Below are 19,106 nucleotides of genomic sequence, written 5' to 3'. Positions count from 1 at the left end.
TAAGAGAAGTTTGGACAAGTTCCTGGAGGAAAAGTCCATAGTCTGTTTTTGAAAAAAGACATGGGGGAAGCCACTACTTGCCTTGTATTGGTAGCATGGAATATTGCTACACCTTGTGTTTTGAACAGGTACTAGTGACCTGGATTGGCCACCGTGAGGACCATAGGTCTGACTCAGTAAGGCTACTCTTATGTTCTTATTCTCACAATAGTGTATGCAGAAGTTGATAAGAACATTTATATTTCATTCAAAATTTGAAGCTAAACAGTACAATAATTATTTCTTTGTTTCCAAATATTACACTCCAGGAAATTGTGCATAATTTTTAATTGTGCAAAATTATGCTAACACAATTGCTGTAACTTTTTTATTTATTTATTTATTTTTTAATATACAATATTTCAATATTCTTAAAAATGTGTAGAGGGTGCTTTTAATACTTAATAAAGCTTGTATAATTCTGAATGAACAGTAAATGCATCTAGGAACAAGCATCTCAGATAACTTACATCTTGTTCACTTCTAACATGCATGCAGAAACACAAACACATACTCTTCCACATGTGGCTACCTTCAATATCCAGTATAATGCCTCACCATTCTCTCTACCAGTTCAGCACAAGAATACAATTTTGTGTTCCTGGGAATGATTATGTATAACATTATTTTTAAGTAGCATGAAACTTAATATTTGTATAACCTTTGTGTCTGTATTTATATTTTTTCTTCACTCAGCTCTTTCACCCCTTGCCATGCTGCCCCTTCTCTTAGCATGGTTCTTTATCTATTCCCCACCCCCACCCCGCCAGTTAGTTTCTTCCCTGCAATCAACTCTGCTTCTCCAGCCAAGATGTCCTCTCCCCTCACCTACTAATACTATAGACACCCTTCTTCAGGGTACAGATTTCCTCCAGTTTTCTGCAGCTCTCTGAGAGTGAACTGTGCAGTGCCTGAAATCTTATGTTCTGAAAATCTCATGATAACATCACAGGACTGCGGATACTGCTCAACTCATGCTCTGAGAGAACCTTGTGGTATAAAAAGAAGACTGCACTAGGTGCTTACAGGTGAATTCTGCAAAAGTTTTGCCATGCTCTCTTCCACTTGGTCCCCACCAGCAGCTTAGAGAATTGCATGGTTATTTGCATACTCATTTATCATGCATAAAATTCTGTGGGCTCATAATTCATAAGAACATAAGCAATGCCTCTGCTGGGTCAGACCTGAGGTCCATCATGCCCAGCAGTCCGCTCACGCGGCGGCCCAACAGGTCCAGGACCTGTGCAGAAATCCTCTATTTATACCCCTCTATCCTCTTTTCCAGCAGGAAACCGTCCAATCCTTTCTTAAATCCCAGTACCGTATTCTGCCCTATTACATTCTCTGGAAGCGCATTCCAGGTGTCCCTGGAATAAAAAATGTGATCTATAGAAATCCCAGGATTCAGGTATCAAATCCCTTGGCCAATCCTGATTTCCTTGCATGTTAAACTAAATGAACACCATAATTTTTTTTAAATTTATGATTTTGTCGTACATGTTTTCTAAATGCTACTTTATTCACTAATTGAATCTCAGGAGGTTTTTCATACCGAGCTAGGATGATGTCTAACTGACCAGTTTCATTATAACTAGAAAGTGAGGATAATATTTGATCATTTCTTAATCAGCTACCAAGCAGTGGAATATATGAGAATGGGATTAGATCCGACTACAGCTTGCCAGAAAGTAATTTCTCGAATCCAACAGTATATTCCAGTATTCTTCGGTGCCGTTATCTGTGCCAGTGCAACTGGAAGCTATGGTAACTATTTTCATTTCTATGTTTATAATTAGGGCTTCTGTTAAATGTTTATAAATTGTAAATTTAAGTATTAACTTTTTATTAAAGTAACATTTCTAATTATATAAATTATCGTAATCTTCAACTCTACATCTATAATAGATTAAAATAATTCCCATATCTCCACCCCACCACCCTCCTCTACCATCCCTGAGCTTCTTTATTTTCTAATACTCCTCCTCTCTACCCTAGTCCTCTGGAATCTTGAATGATCAGTATTCCCCCTTCCCTAATTCCACTCTTGATATCGAGCCCTGGTCCACACATTCACCTCTTATTACTGCCTTTAGCAAGAGTCCAATATGACAGAACATGTTCAGAGTCTAGGATCCAACTCCAAACTCTAGGCCCTTTTTCATTCTGTTCCAAGCTGTACCTACAAAATAAAAAGGTTATTTTAATTGCTTGTTGGCCTTGCTTGTAATGTTCCCCTTTTCTGTGTTGGTCAGCCTGCTAGCTGGAGATTCCCATATGCCTATCCTACTTGTCCTTGCAGACAGCAGTTACTTAACTGAAACAGGTGTTTTTCAAGGACAACAGGACCACATTACCACATACTGTCCCTCATCCCACCATTCTATCAGCTGTTTTGTACTTCCTGCCCCTCCACGGGGCAGAGGTGGGCAGGAAGATAAGTGCACATGTGCAGATAGTGCTCTTGAATGGTGGACAGTGTCTGTGCTGGGGCTTTGTCAGATGTTGTCACCCATTTGGTAATTCATGTTTTGTACTCGGAGTAATTTCATTAATTTCGTAATTAAAGAAAAGCTTTCTCAATTTTTTAAAATTAGCTTAAGTAGCCAATTCTTATCCATGGATAAAGCCAAGGTTATAATCGTGGTAGATGGAACCACAGAGATGGGAGCTAGTACCTAGGAATTTTTAATTTATTTTTTCCCTTGTTAAAAAAAATATTTGCTATACAATATGATTACTTGGTTCTTATGTTGTAATTATAGCAGAAAGAAAGTAAAAAAAATTACCAGGTCCCTTGTACCCTGAGCACCTAAAATTGGTCCCAACGAAATGTTGCGCTATTGCGGTTGTCCCAGACCTATGTGGGGTCACCTGGGTTCAGGAAAGTCTTTATATGGCTGATCCTGGCCTGAATAGAGCCCACTGAATCTCAAGATTGGTCCATAGCCACTTTTAGAAAGAAAAGAATGGAAAGAGACCAAGAAATGGAGAGAGGAAACAATCTTCTACCACCACTAAAAAAGAAAAAAGTTAGTGCAAAAAAAAAAAAGACCTTGGTTCTTAAGCCTCACCTAAATTCTTTTTGACTTCTGTTAAATGAAGGTATAGACTGTTAAATGAAGGTATAGACCAGCCAAACACTTTTAATATTTACAATACAATAAAACCGTTAAGTTTTTATTCTTCCAAAATTATTATTATATAAAATAAGACATTGGGATGATGTGGTGGTATACTTAGTGGTTCTACATGTCAAGAAAATGGTCATTCTTTTACTTCCCTTAGTGCCTATACACTGCTTTAAAGGACCATCACTTGTCATGGATTATTCCTTATTAGAAAAGTATTAAGTAAATAAGAGTCTTGATTGGCATCAGATCTGTGATTTTTGTCAGTCAAGTTAAACTTAGAACCCCATGAAAAAATTGATAAAAAATATATAAATTTTTTTATTTTATTTTTTTAATTAAGCAAGCCTGTGGGCCTGCTTTCCAAATTTTACTTAAAATTGTTGGCAATTATCCTCCTAAACTTGATGCTTGGTTTTCCCAGGTCACCTCCAACTCTCCTCCCTTACTTCATTTTCAAACCTTTTTCTTCAACCCTGGTACCCTTTTTTCCTTGTCTAAAATCACAAGTAGAAAACTGCACTTCTCTTCTAAACTCAGAATCTGTCTTCTGATCTGATTCTCACCCATCTACTTAGCTCCATCTCCCCTCCTGTCATCACTTCCATCTTGTCGCAAACTCAGTCTGTCACTGTTAGCTGCAATTGTTTCTGATGCGATTATACAACCACACAAAATTTTAACTGGACCCTACCTGCCTTTACAGTTATCTTCCTATCTTTTCTTTTCTATCCAACCCGCTTGAATATGCTGTATACTGCCACTATCTTGACTTTCTTTGATATCAAACTATTATTGATCTACAAGCTAACCTTTGCCCTCTATATATTCTAAAGAAACAGTTCTTGCTGCAGTCTCTAATGATGTGGTGTTCCTAGCTAGATTCATGGGTCTTTACTAAATCATATCTTTCTTGACCTATCTGCTGCTTTTGACACTTGGATTTTAAGGCTCTGTTCTGTCTTTATATTCTTTCCCATTAGAGCAAGGTTGTAAGTTCAAATCCCATGCTGCTCCTTGTGTCCCTGGGAAAGTCACTTAATCCCCTATTGCCCCAGGTACATTAGATAAGAGTGTGAGCCTGCCAGGACAGAGAGGGAAAATGCTTGAGTACCTGAATGTAAACCACTTAGACTATACTGTACTTTTTGCTCCATAAGACGCACCCTAGATTTAGAGGATGAAAACAAGAAAACATTCTGAACCAAATTCTCCCTGTCAGGCTCTGCACCCAACCCCACACTCCTTGCCAGGCTCTGCACCCTGTCTCCCCTCTGGTAGTCTAGTGGCAGGCAGACAGGCCTAGCAGCCTAGTGACAGGCAGGCAGGGCCCCCTACCCTGAGGCAGGTAGGGCCTTCCCCCTTACCTTAACTCATCCAGTCCAGTCCAGTGCTATAGGGCAGGAGCTTTCAGCCTCCTGCCCTTTCCTCCTGCTTTCTCCCAAGTGGCAGAGTCAGAGCAGCAAGAAAGCAGGCATGAATTTTTCGCTTCTGCCTTGTCCTGTGCCGCTCTGTGAATGGCTGCCCCAGTTCTCGAGACAAGGCATGAAGCTAAAAACTTGAGCCTGCCTTCTTGCCGTTCTGACTCTGCCGGTGCCACTTGGGAGAAAGCAGGAGGGAAGGGGAGGAGGCTGAAAGCTCCTGCCCTACAGTGCTGGACCGCCATTCACGGAGCGGCATGGGAAAAGGCAGGAAGTGAAAAACTCGTGCCTGCCTTCTTGCTGCTCCGACTCTGCCACTGGGGAAAAAGCCGGAGGGAAGGGCAGGAGGCTGAAAGCTCCTGCCTTACAGCACTGGACCGCCGGAGGAATTAAGGTGGTGGTGGGGATTAGTTAGTATTCACTCCAAAAGATGCACCCTTATTTTCACCGCGATAGCGTTTTTTAGCGCAGGGAGCCTATGAGCTTCGGGAGCTGCGAGGGGCATTCAGCGTAGCTCCCTGCGCTAAAAACCGCTATCGCGGTTTAGTAAAAGGAGAGAGGACATATTTTGCATATTGCATATTTTAAAGTCATCTGCCTTGACCTCTGGAAAAAAACCCCGAATACAAATGATAATTAACATTTTCTCTGCATACAGTGTGCTTTGTGTGTTTTAAAATTTTGTTGTTGGTAGATCATTTTGACTTGGGCATTTTAAAAGTAGCTCGCAAGCCAAAAAAGTGTGGGCACCCCTGGTGTAGACCATTCCCAGATCATTGGACTATAGTAAATAAGATTCTTGATGTGGAGTTAAAATGTTTGTTAAATTTCCTTGTATATTTATTTTATACTATGGCAATGAACCATTCAATATAAAGAACTGATTTGCATAGTTTTTGGTATGAAGAGGAGAAATAAATTTTATAAGGTAATGTCTCTGAAACACCCAAACATCGTAATTACAAATGGTCTTGAGGTTATTAATCAGTTAATCATTGTTGTCCTGCTTTTTCTCCTCACAGGTGCTGCCTGCTGTAAAGCTCCTGGATTTACTCAGTTTCATTACATGGTATATAATTCGTTGCTGCAGCAACCATTAGAGAAAGCAGTGGATTGCATGTAGTTTCTAAAATGGACAAACAGTTTTATAGTAACTTTTCGAAGCGTTTCTTAGGTATACTATAGGTGGGCTATGTCTCTTAAATAACTCCCAGCAGCCTGGCCACTGCTATGGTTCAAACCATTGTGGATAATTATGAACTTGGGCACAAACAGACCTATACTAAAGTTTCCAGTGACCTGTTCTTGGCCAGATCCAAAGGCCTCTTCTCTATCCTCATCTGTCTGCCATATTTGATACTGTTGTTCACTGCCTACTCCTTGATACACTGTCCTTGTTGGGATTCCAGGGTTCTACCCTCTCCTGGTTTTCTTTCTATCTCTGCCATCGTATCTTCAGTGTATGCAATGGTGGTTTTGTCCGCCCACAGCCTTCCATTATTGATTGGTGTACCTCAAGGCTCTGTTCTAGGAACATTCCTTTTCTCAATCTACACTTGCTCACTTGGAGCAGTGATCTCCCACTGCTTCCAGTATCACCTTTCTGTACCAAATATCTCTATGAAACCCAGACCAAAGTTTCAGCCTGCCTGTCTGACATTGCTACCTGGCTGTCTCACCGCCATCTAAAATTGAATATGGCTAAAGTAGAGTTGCTCATCTTCCTGCCTAAACCCACCTCTCCGCTTCCCTCGTTCTCCACTCTGTGGACAACACACTCATCCTTCCTGTTTTTTTTGTCTGCTCTTAATCTCGGGGTCATCTTTGACTCCTCTCCTTCACCACCCAGATACAACATATTGCTAAAAGCTACTGCTTCTTCCTCTATAATATTACCAAAATCCGACACTTCCTCTCTGAGCATACTACCTCAACTCGCTACTCTCAGGCCTTCCGCTTAGCCATCTCGCTCCCTTCCAATCTGTCCAGAATTTGGCTGCACAACTCATTTTTCGTAGGAGCCACTTTACTTGCGTTACTCCTCTCCTAAAGTCACTTCATTTGCATTCCATACATTTCCAAATACAATTCAAACTCCTCTTACTGACTTACAAATGCACTCACTCAGCCCCTCACTTCTGTCTTCATTTATCTCACCCCTAGGATCCCCCGTGAGCTCCGCTCAGCTGGTAAGTCGCTCCTATCTGTGCCCTTCTCTTCAACTGTCAACTCCAGACTCCGTCCTTTCTGCCTTGCTGTACCATATGCTTAGAACAAGCTGCCAGACTCTTTACAGCGGTTCCGTCTCTGGCAGTGTTCAAGGCCTGTTTAAAAGCCCACCTCCTTTAAGAGTGCTTTCGACTCCTCTCACCTTGGGTTCTGCATCCCCTGCCCTCTATCTTGTGTCTTGTCTGTCCAAGTTAGATTGTAAGCTCTTCCGAGCAGGGACCATTTATAAATGTCATAATGAACAGTGCTGTATAAGTGATAAATAGTCGTAATATATTAAACTGTATTAGAGTTTCAAATGAATTTTGATTTTGACCTGATTAATCTTTCACGGTTTAGGTAGAGTTTTTTTGTTTTTTGGACTGATTTATCAGGATTTTTGGAATCATTTATCAGGATTCAGCTCTCACCCAATGGCACTGAGATAGCAATGAGATTTTAAGAGCATTATTCTGAGATCTTTCTGGCGCTATGTGTATTGGATTTTTGGTAATTGAAATTTCTCGTTATGTTACTAAATTTCTTAGCCTTCCTAATTTTTGCTTGCATTTCATAATGCGTCTCTGTCCAGGTAGATGGTAGCTCTCTGCCAAATTGTTCATCATCACACATGGAATTTCTATCCATAAAATTTCACATCATATTTTGGTTTATACAGAAACTGTATCTTCTGACTTAAGCCATACTTAACATATTGTACCACCTCTCCACCACTTTGTTCTACTTTAAATTTATACCCAGTTATGACAATGCCTCGTTTGTTGTTTTCCTTCTAGCAGGTGTCTGAGATGCTTAATAAACTTGATATACTGTTTTTCAAAAGCCAACATCAAAGGCAGTGTACATGCATCTGCGTCATCTTTTAGCACCATGTATGCTAATTCTACAGTCTTATGTTTCAAACTTCTGGCATTTAAATGCAAACAATTTAGTATGTTTTTACGTTTATAACAGTTATTTGCATTTTCTTATTTAAAGTGGGCGATTTTAGCATTTATCAGGATATCCTAATTTATTTCATTTTGTCAGTATATTTTAGAAATATTATTACCGTATTTTCACGCATATAACGCGCGCGTTATACGCGTTTTTACCTACCGCGCATACCCCTCGCGCGTTATATGCGTGAGCGCGGTATACAAAAGTTTTAAAACATAGTTCCCACCCCGCCCGACGCCCGATTCACCCTCCCAGCAGGACCACTCGCACCCCCACCCCGAACGACCACTCGCACGCGCTCCCACCCGCACCCGCATCCACGATCGGAGCAAGAGGGAGCCCAAGCCCTCTTGCCCGGCCGACTCCCCGACGTCCGATACATCCCCCCCCCCCCGGCAGGACCACTCGCACCCCCACCCCGAACGACCGCTCGCACGCGCTCCCACCCGCACCCGCATCCACGATCGGAGCAAGAGGGAGCCCAAGCCCTCTTGCCCGGCCGACTCCCCGACGTCCGATACATCCCCCCCCCCGGCAGGACCACTCGCACCCCCACCCCGAACGACCGCTCGCACGCGCTCCCACCCGCACCCGCATCCACGATCGGAGCAAGAGGGAGCCCAAGCCCTCTTGCCCGGCCGACTCCCCGACGTCCGATACATCCCCCCCCCCCCGGCAGGACCACTCGCACCCCCACCCCGAAGGACCGCCGACTTCCCGACAATATCGGGCCAGAAGGGAGCCCAAACCCTCCTGGCCACGGCGACCCCCTAACCCCACCCCGCACTACATTACGGGCAGGAGGGATCCCAGGCCCTCCTGCCCTCGACGCAAACCCCCCTCCCCCCCAATGACCGTCCCCCCCCAAGAACCTCCGACCGCCCCCCAGCCGACCCGCGATCCCCCTGGCGACCCCCACGACCCCCCCACCCCCCTTCCCCGTACCTTTGGTAGTTGGCCGGACAGACGGGAGCCAAACCCGCCTGTCCGGCAGGCAGCCAACGAAGGAATAAGGCCGGATTGGCCCATCCATCCTAAAGCTCCGCCTACTGGTGGGGCCTAAGGCGCGTGGGCCAATCAGAATAGGCCCTGGAGCCTTAGGTCCCACCTGGGGGCGCGGCCTGAGGCACATGGGCCCAACCCGACCATGTGCCTCAGGCCGCGCCCCCAGGTGGGACCTAAGGCTCCAGGGCCTATTCTGATTGGCCCACGCGCCTTAGGCCCCACCAGTAGGCGGAGCTTTAGGATGGATGGGCCAATCCGGCCTCATTCCTTCGTTGGCTGCCTGCCGGACAGGCGGGTTTGGCTCCCGTCTGTCCGGCCAACTACCAAAGGTACGGGGAAGGGGGGTGGGGGGGTCGTGGGGGTCGCCAGGGGGGTCGCGGGTCGGCTGGGGGGGCGGTCGGAGGTTCTTGGGGGGGGGCGGTCGTTGGGGGGGAGGGGGGTTTGCGTCGAGGGCAGGAGGGCCTGGGATCCCTCCTGCCCGTAATGTAGTGCGGGGTGGGGTTAGGGGGTCGCCGTGGCCAGGAGGGTTTGGGCTCCCTTCTGGCCCAACTACCAAAGGTACGGGGAAGGGGGGTGGGGGGGTCGTGGGGGTCGCCAGGGTGGTCGCGGGTCGGCTGGGGGGGCGGTCGTTGGGGGGAGGGGGGTTTGCGTCGAGGGCAGGAGGGCCTGGGATCCCTCCTGCCCGTAATGTAGTGCGGGGTGGGGTTAGGGGGTCGCCGTGGCCAGGAGGATTTGGGCTCCCTCCTGGCCCGATATTGTTGGGGAATCGGCGGTCCTTCGGGGGGAGGGATGTATCGGACGTCGGGGGGGGGGGCATCAGGCTTTCAGGATGGGGACAGACCTTCAAGGGGGGACAGTGCACGGAAGTCAGGGGGGGTGAACGGAGAGTCGGGACAGCGCACGGAGAGGCGGGGCAGTGCACGGAAGTCAGGGGGGTGAACGGAGAGTCGGGCAGCATGCGCGGTATAATCGTGAGCGCGTTATACCAAAGTTTTTGTGCTTATCATCGTGATTTCTGCGCGCTATACACGTGTGCGCGTTTTATACGGGTGCGTGTTATTTGCGTGAAAATACGGTATTATCATCTTATTCGATATAGTTAAGAATTTGATGTTATATTAAGTGTGATTTTAAGTATAAATGATTGTATTATATGTTACACTTACTGGGAGCTTTAAAAATGAATAAAGATTAATTAATATAACAAGTTATGGAGAGGAGGGGGGAAATGATTGTTTTCTTTATTAATTGTGTAGTTAAAGTGCCTTTTCTGTAATGTTTACATCTAAATTAATTGTATGGCACTGTCAAAGTTTGAAAATCAAAGATTAATTTAAAAAAAGAAAGAAATATCTTATGCCAGTGGTCCCAACCTTTTTAATGCAAAGGGCTGTAGTTTAAATACAAGAGAGCTCTGAGGGTCCCCAAAAAATGTCAAACTTATGCATACTACTAATCTTGTAAACTGCCTAGACCTGCTTGTTCAGACTGGATGTTAAACATTAAAAATTAATACTAATTCTACAAAACTTCACTGATATATTTTAAAAGGTCACTTTATTTTGGACTGTCAACAGTAGCAAATTCCATAAATGAGACATCTAGGTAAACACACACTTTAACAACTGTTTACAAATACTGTATCAAATGGGCAAGATTGAAATAACGCATTTTACAGGATTTGAAGAGTATTTCAACCAACTGAGGGCTGCAATGGAGAACTTCGGGGAACACATGTTGGAGATACTGCCTTATGCCAAACTATAAGTTCCTCACTGACTTAGCTTTCTCCTTGATTAGAATGGAGCCCATCCTTTTGGCTTCTGCTCAAATATATTGCCAGATCTCTAATAAATCTAATGTGTTCACCTTCATCATCATGTCACATACACATTAGAGTTCTGTCTGCCTTTGGGATCTGCACAAAATGTGAGTTTTCTATCATATCTGGAAAGGATCAGTACAGACATAGGTTTTGTCCATCTACAAGCAGAGCTCTGCTTAAAACAGTGCTCTTCAGTGCAAGCTACGGACCTCTGGGATGGCCCCCATCATAATTCTGTTTTTTTCCTCGCTATTCTCTGCCTATCATGCTCATGAATGGATAGGGGAATGAGTTGCTTGCTTGACAGACAAGGCATTACTAAATAGAAGAAGAGAATGCATTTGGAAATGCCAATCTCCTAGAGGATAACGCCAATGAAAAATTTGAAGATGCAATTGACATGCTGGTCAGCAGTGTTGCAGCCCTGCATGGGAAAATTATTTGGTGGCTCTCCTTCACCTCATTACCTCGTTTGAATCCAAACTGGTTCTGACATTGCAAATTAGTGAAGACTACTAACTTAAAAGGTTACTGTGCAGCAGCTTCTATTCAGTGTTTTCTATCTCCAGGAGTTCTCCTGGAGTATTCATTATCCCAGGACAAGCAGGCAGCATATTCTTAACGTATGGGTGACGTCACCGACGGAGCCCCGGTACGGACCTTTTTAACTAGAAAGTTCTAGTTGGCCGCACCGCGCATGCGCGAGTGCCTTCCCGCCCGACGGAGGAGTGCGTGGTCTCCAGTTTCTTCGTTTCCGCGGAGCGAAGAAGACGCATGTGGTATTCAACGGCTGTTGAACACTCCTTTTTTGCCTTCCCGCTCGCGTTATTCTGATTTTTTCTGCTTTTTTTCCTTCGGGTTTTTCTTTTCTGTCTAATTTACAAAAAAAAAAAAAAAAAAAACTTTGTTTTTTCCTTTATTTTTCAACAGGCCCCGGCGGGGCCTGTTGCCATCATACAAGCCTCCGGCTTTGATTTCGCTGAGGCCGTATTCCCCTTCATGCCCCCTCAGCCGGGTTTTAAGAAGTGCCAGCGGTGTGCACGCCCGATTTCCCTTTCGGACCCACACAACTGGTGCCTACAGTGCTTGGGTCCGGAACATCGGGCTGACACCTGCACCCGCTGCGCGACTCTTCAAAAACGCACACTTAAAAATAGACAAATTCAGCAGAATCTCCTCGTCGGCACCGGTTCTGCTATGGATCCGACCCCGACGTCGACGGCACCGCCGAAATCGGCACCGTCAACATCGACACCACCTGATCCTTCTGCGGGGTCGATGGCGCCAGGTAAGCCAGCTAAGAAGCCTTCCACTTCCCTCGAGCGCCCTCCAGCCACGGCGGTGACACCGGTCCTTCCGACGTCCCGCAAGTCCCGTAAGCGCTCCGCTCCGATAACGGTGAGTGCCTCTTCATCGGCCTCCTCATCACCGGAGCGTAGAGCGGCACCTATGGTACCGAAGAAAAGTAAAACGGTACCGGTGCCCCCATTGGAGGACCGTATCTCGGCCATCCTCCAAACTAAATTACAGGAGCAACTCGAGCACCAGCTTCAGGAACTGCTCCCAACCCTGCTGGCACCGCTCCTTCCGGTACCGGTCCGGCCCGAGCCTCGCACCACTACGCCAGTGACCACCCCCTCGGTACCGATGAATACTTCGATGCCGGTCTTATCGGCACAGCCTACATTACAGACCTGCACGGCGGAGGACCCATCCCGAACCCAAGATCGACATCGATCGTCTCGGGACCGGGATCGACACCACTCCTCCCGGGACAGAGATCGGCACCGATCTTCATCCCCCGGCACCGTATCCATGAGATCTGGCAAGTCCCTTTCTAAAACCCGCCATGCTGAGCCGGCCATCAGGGACCCTGACTTATGGGAGCAATCCCCCCTCGGTACCGAGGAGGATGCCTCTTCCACTGATGAGGAACCCTCCATGGCTGAATCCACCTCCAAGCCCGAGCAGTCCTCATTTACAAAATTCCTTCGGGAGATGTCTGGGGCTCTTTCCATCCCACTCGAGTCCGACTCCAAGAAGTCCCAGGCCTTTCTAGAAGCCTTGGACTTCGACCAACCCCCCAAGGAATTTCTCAAACTCCCCGTCCATGATATTCTGCGGGAGACGTTTTATAAAAACTTGGAGAACCCCCTTACTGTTCCAGGTGCCCCTAAGAAACTGGACAGTTTATACAGGGTCATCCCTATCCCGGGATTTGATAAACCCCAGTTGCCACATGAGAGCCTCCTAGTAGAATCCACTCTCAAGAAATCTCATGGTTCCAGTGTCTATGCCTCCACCCCTCCTGGCAGAGAGGGTAAAACAATGGATAAATTTGGAAAGCGCCTATACCAGAATGCCCTGCTGGCTAGCAGAGCCAACAATTATTCATTTCATTTTTCTTTTTATATGAAATATCTGGTACAACAACTTTCTGCTCTGCAAAAGTACATCCCTGAACGCAAGGTCCCTTTGTTTCAGCAACAAATTTCCACCCTCCTTCAGCTCAGGAAGTTCATGGTACGCTCAATCTATGACTCCTTCGAGCTCTCCTCCCGTGCCTCTGCTCTGGCAATTGCTATGCGACGCCTTGCCTGGCTGAGAGTATCTGACCTGGATGTCAACCACCAAGACCGCCTTGCCAACGCGCCCTGTCTTGGTGATGAACTTTTTGGGGAGTCTCTAGATACCACCACACAAAAACTTTCGGCTCATGAGACCAGATGGGACACCCTCATTAAGCCTAAAAAGAAGACTCCGCCGACACGACCATACAGACCTCAGTCTTCTTACCAACGTCGCTTTTCTGCTAGGCCGCTGAATCCTCCTCAACAGCAATCTCGTCGGCCTCGCCAACAACAACAACAACACTCTCAGGCTCGCTCGCAATCTCACCAGACAGCTAAGCCTCTCCCTCAAACTAAGCCTCCTCAGCCCTTTTGACTCCTTTCTCCAGGGCATAGCCAGTCTCCAACCCTCGCTGCCTCTGCCTCAACCTATCGGGGGCCGCCTCACCATCTTTCTACGATGCTGGGAGGCCATCACATCAGACCTGTGGGTTCTAAACATCATCCGTCACGGATACTCACTAAGGTTTCAGACTCTTCCTCCAGACCACCCTCCCGTAGAGTCTGCTTCTCACTCCTCCCAAACTCCTCTCCTCCTCAGGGAGGTCCAATCCCTCCTCCTTCTCAATGCCATCGAAGAAGTTCCACCAGACCAAAGAGGTCAGGGATTTTACTCCCGCTACTTCTTGGTACCCAAGAAAACAGGAGATCTTCGTCCTATCCTCGACCTCAGGAACCTCAACAAGTGTTTGGTCAAGGAAAAGTTCAGGATGCTCTCACTTGCCACACTTTATCCTCTTCTGTCTCAACACGACTGGCTATGTTCCCTGGACCTCAAGGAGGCCTACACTCACATCCCAATCCATCAGGCTTCACGTCGCTACCTCCGATTCCAGATACTCAATCACCACTATCAGTACAAAGTGCTTCCCTTTGGTCTCGCATCTTCGCCCAGGGTGTTCACCAAGTGCCTGATTGTGGTAGCGGCCTGTCTCAGGTCCCACAACCTACAAGTGTTCCCCTACTTGGACGATTGGTTGGTGAAAGCAACGACCGCTCCACTTGTGCTGCAATCCACTCACCACACCATCTCTTTCCTCCATCTCTTGGGGTTCGAGATCAATTATCCCAAGTCGCATCTGCTTCCCACGCAGCGCCTTCAGTTCATCGGAGCACTTCTCGATACCAACTCCATGAGAGCGTTCCTTCCTGCCGACCGGCACCGGACACTGCTTCACCTCTGTCGACAGGTGCTCCTCCAACCATCCATCCCTGCTCGCCAGATGATGATTCTTCTGGGTCACATGGCCTCGACAGTCCATGTGGTTCCTCTGGCGCGACTCCATTTGAGGATACCGCAATGGACCCTCGCCAACCAATGGTCGCAGACCAGGGATCCTCTTTCTCATCCCATCTCTGTGACATCGTCTCTTCAGCACTCTCTTCAATGGTGGTTGAACTCCTCAAATCTTTCCAGGGGCCTCCTTCTTCATCCGCCCCCTCATTCCATGATCATCACCACAGATGCCTCCCCCTATGCATGGGGAGCTCACATAGGGGATCTACGCACCCAGGGACCCTGGACCCCTCAGGAGCGTCAGCATCACATCAATTTCCTGGAACTCAGAGCCATGTTTTATGCTCTCAAGGCCTTCCAGCACCTTCTCTATCCTCAGGTTCTTCTCCTGTGCACGGACAACCAAGTCGCCATGTACTACATCAACAAGCAAGGCGGCACCGGATCTCGTCTCCTTTGTCAGGAGGCCCTCCGAATTTGGACCTGGGCCACAGCCCACAATCTTTTTCTCAAAGCGGTCTATATCCAGGGCAAACAGAACTCCCTGGCCGACCAGCTCAGCCGCATCCTTCAACCTCACGAGTGGACCCTGGATCCTCCCACTCTCCACTCCATCTTTGCTCGATGGGGCACTCCACAGGTGGACCTCTTTGCAGCTCCTCACAACCATCAGCTGCCCCAGTTCTGCTCCAGACTCTTCTCTCCACATCGTCTGGCCCCGGATGCATTCCTACTCGACTGGACGGATCGGTTCCTCTATGCCTTCCCTCCACTTCCTCTGATGTTGCGGACCCTGTTCAAGCTCCGCAAAGACAGGGCCACCATGATTCTCATCGCCCCTCGGTGGCCCAGACAACATTGGTTCTCCCTCCTGCTTCAACTCAGCTCCAGGGAGCCCATTCCTCTTCCTGTATTTCCTTCTCTGCTTACGCAGCAACATCAGTCTCTGCTACATCCCAATCTGTCTTCCCTCCACCTGACAGCTTGGTTTCTCTCGGGCTGACCTCTCCAGAAAACCTGTCTCAGCCAGTCCGTCGCATTTTGGATGCCTCCAGGAAACCCTCCACACTCCAATGTTACCATCAGAAGTGGACCCGGTTCTCCGCTTGGTGTCTCCTTCATCATCACAATCCCACCTCTCTGGCGGTGGAAACTGTACTGGACTATTTGCTCTCTCTCTCCGACGCTGGCCTCAAGTCGACCTCAATCAGAGTCCACCTCAGTGCCATCACTGCGTTTCATGAGCCTATCCTTGGAAAACCCCTCACGGCTCATCCTCTGGTTTCCCGGTTCATGAGAGGCCTCTTCAATATCAAACCACCTCTTCAGCCTCCCCCAGTCGTCTGGGAACTCAATGTGGTTTTGTCAGCCCTCATGAAACCTCCTTTTGAGCCTCTGGCTACTACCTCGCTCAAACTTCTCACATGGAAGGTGCTTTTCCTCATTGCCATCACCTCTGCCAGGAGGGTTAGCGAGCTACATGCACTGGTCGCCGATCCACCGTTCACTGTTTTTCACCATGACAAGGTGGTTCTGCGTACCCATCCTAAATTCCTTCCTAAGGTGGTTTCAGCCTTTCACCTCAACCAGTCCATCGTGCTGCCTGTTTTCTTCCCTAAACCCCATTCTCATCCTGGGGAACAGGCTCTTCACACGCTGGATTGTAAGCGTGCCCTGGCGTACTACCTTGACCGTACCAGGGCTCACCGCTCCTCTCCTCAACTTTTTCTGACCTTCGATCCTAATCGTCTGGGTCACCCTGTATCTAAACGAACGCTGTCCAATTGGCTTGCTGCCTGTATTGCGTTCTGTTATGCTCGGGCCGGCCTGTCACTGGAAGGACCTGTCACGGCCCACAGGGTCAGAGCTATGGCTGCTTCTGTGGCTTTCCTCCGTTCCACTCCTATTGAGGAAATCTGCAAGGCGGCCACTTGGTCTTCAGTTCACACATTCACTACTCACTACTGTCTGGATGCCTTCTCCAGACGGGATGGACACTTTGGTCAATCTGTGTTACAAAATTTATTTTCCTAATGGCCAACCATCCCTCCTCCCTCTCTGTTAGCTTAGAGGTCACCCATACGTTAAGAATATGCTGCCTGCTTGTCCTGGGATAAAGCACAGTTACTTACCGTAACAGGTGTTATCCAGGGACAGCAGGCAGATATTCTTACGACCCACCCACCTCCCCGGGTTGGCTTCTTAGCTGGCTTATCCTAACTGGAGACCACGCACTCCTCCGTCGGGCGGGAAGGCACTCGCGCATGCGCGGTGCGGCCAACTAGAACTTTCTAGTTAAAAAGGTCCGTACCGGGGCTCCGTCGGTGACGTCACCCATACGTTAAGAATATCTGCCTGCTGTCCCTGGATAACACCTGTTACGGTAAGTAACTGTGCTTTTTAATTTCATGTGAAATTGGGTTTATTTGAACAACTTTTTGATAGCTGTTGGGTGTAAACCTGGTGGTGATAGGTTCTTCCTCCACCATTAGCTCCTTCCTCGTTTATACAACAAAAAGGAATCAGTACTTCTATCTTACTGCATTTGATAATTGAGATATAAAGATGTTAGTACTGGTGCAGCAGTTTCAACTGTACAGTATTGCCTTTCCTTTTTACTCAGCGCTTAGGTGAGTACTCTTTTTTTGTTTGTGGCTGCTGAAGTGGCTAAGTGCAGTTTTCAGTGTGGGATCCACTAAACAGCTTTGAGTCAGTGTTCAGTGTGAGATTAGGTCCCTACCAGTACTGACCATCAGGCTGTGATCTTATGCTGGACATTAGTTTCCTTCAGGAAGAATAGTAGTGACAGGGAAAATCGACTCAGAGGGACTGGGTGCTCTCCTTCAACCAACCATTGAACTTTGTATTCCCTCTTTGGCCATTGATCATCAGAATTCTCTAGAGAATCTGACTTGCCTACTTTTTCTACAAAGACCTTCTATCTTAGGGTTCCATAGGAATAGAGGATCCCTCCCTCTGGTGTTAGTATGGCTTATGAGAGGTCAGGTTTGAGGAGGGTTATTTGGAGGATATGATCACCACTCTTTCACACTTGCAGAAGATCCACTTCTATGGCCTATGCCAAGGTGTGTAGAACCTGCAAGTACTGTTGTGAGGAGTGCAGTGTGTCACCTTTGGCGGTTTCTTTGGCTTAGAATTTGGTGTTTCTTCGGGATGGTGCTCAATTCCCTTAAGGTTTAGATGACTGCACTTACAGTATATGTTTTTAGGCGATGCTTCTATCATTCTTCTGTGGCAGCTCATCCAGATGTTGTCTGGTTTCTTTGGGGGGAATCATTTGAGTCATCCTTGTCAAGGTGTTTGGAGTGGAATCTTTAATCAGTGGGCTTTGTAAAAGTCTGCTTTTGAGCTTATCCAAAAGGCATCTGTTAAGGATCTTTTCTTTTAAATCAATATTTGTAGTTGCTATGTTGTCAGCGTGGTGGCTTCTAAGCTCCAAGCCTCATCTTGGTAGGGACTCATTTCTTTATCTCTGAGGCTAGTCTTCATTTAACATAGAAACATGATGACAGAAAAAGGCCAAATGGCCCATCCTCAATAACCATTATCTCTTCCTCTCTCTAAGAGATCACATCTGACTATCCCAGGCTTTCTTGAAATCAGACAGTCTCTGTCTCCACCACCTCTACCTGGAGACTGTTCCACACATCTACCACCCTTTCTGTAAAAAAGTATTTCCTTAGATTACTCCTGAGCCTATCACCTCTTAACTTCATCTTATGTCCTCTCATTCCAGAGCTTCCTTTTCAAATGAAAGAGACACACATACTGTAGATATTTAAACATATCTATCATCTCCCCTCTCCCGTCTTTCCTCCAAAATATACATATTGAGATACATATTGAGATCCCATATGTTTTATGATAATCACGCACCATTTTAATAGCCATCCTCTGGATCAACTCCATCCTTTTTATATCTTTTTGAAGGGTACACAATATTCTAAAAGAGGTCTCACCAGAGTCTTATACGTGGGCATCAATACGTCCTTTTTCCTACTGACAATACATCTCCCTATGCACCCTAACATCCTTCTAGTTTTTGCCATCACCTTTTCAGCCTTTTTGGCCACCTTAAGCTCATCACATAGCCCAAATGCATGGCCTTGCATTTCTTAGCATTAAATTTTAGCTGCCAAATTTGACCATTCTTCAAGCTTCTACAGGTCTTTCTTTGTGTTGTTCACACCATCCTGGGTGTCTACTCTATTGCAGATTTTGGTATTATCTGCAAAGAGGCAAATCTTATCCTACAGCCTTCATTTCTATCCAAGATTGTTTCTTCATTTCATTTAAATCAGTCAATTTATCTTCTTTCATTCCATAAGGAAAATTGTGGATCAGATTTTTCCAGTGCAATAGAGATGGTATGCTGAACCAGGAGCATGGAGAGCCAATGAAACTCAGACACTTGGCCAGTTGCTGTCTACCTGGTGTGTGGGGTCCTCCTGCAGGACGGAATATCTGCAGCGCCTGTGCTCCAAAGGAGCGTTCCAAAGGAGCATGCCTGTTTGGAGTCTCCGGATTCTTGAAACACATTTTGTTCAAGATTTTTTGATGGGGAAAAGAAAAGGTGTTAAGAAGCAGTTTGAACTTTCTCAAACTCAAGATCATATGGACAAACATCTAATT

The 19,106-nt window shown here is 46.7% G+C and overlaps 1 protein-coding gene across 1 annotated transcript in view; it reads left to right on the top strand.

Annotated features, from left to right (window-relative positions):
* The window catches only part of AGA (aspartylglucosaminidase), a 38,868-nt gene extending 30,925 nt beyond the window's left edge, over window positions 1–7,943 (top strand). Inside the window, exons 8-9 of the mRNA XM_033942933.1 lie at window positions 1,670–1,803; window positions 5,611–7,943. Of these exons, the coding sequence (XP_033798824.1) occupies window positions 1,670–1,803; window positions 5,611–5,711 (235 nt within the window). The 3' untranslated portion in view covers window positions 5,712–7,943. The remainder of the gene's footprint in view (window positions 1–1,669; window positions 1,804–5,610) is intronic.
* The last annotated feature ends 11,163 nt before the right edge of the window (window positions 7,944–19,106 follow it).

Source organism: Geotrypetes seraphini, chromosome 1 (genome assembly GCF_902459505.1).
Source record: "Geotrypetes seraphini chromosome 1, aGeoSer1.1, whole genome shotgun sequence".
Taxonomy (NCBI): domain Eukaryota; kingdom Metazoa; phylum Chordata; class Amphibia; order Gymnophiona; family Dermophiidae; genus Geotrypetes; species Geotrypetes seraphini.
Note: the sequence above shows the minus strand (reverse complement) of the source record. Positions and strands in the feature narration are given on the sequence as shown.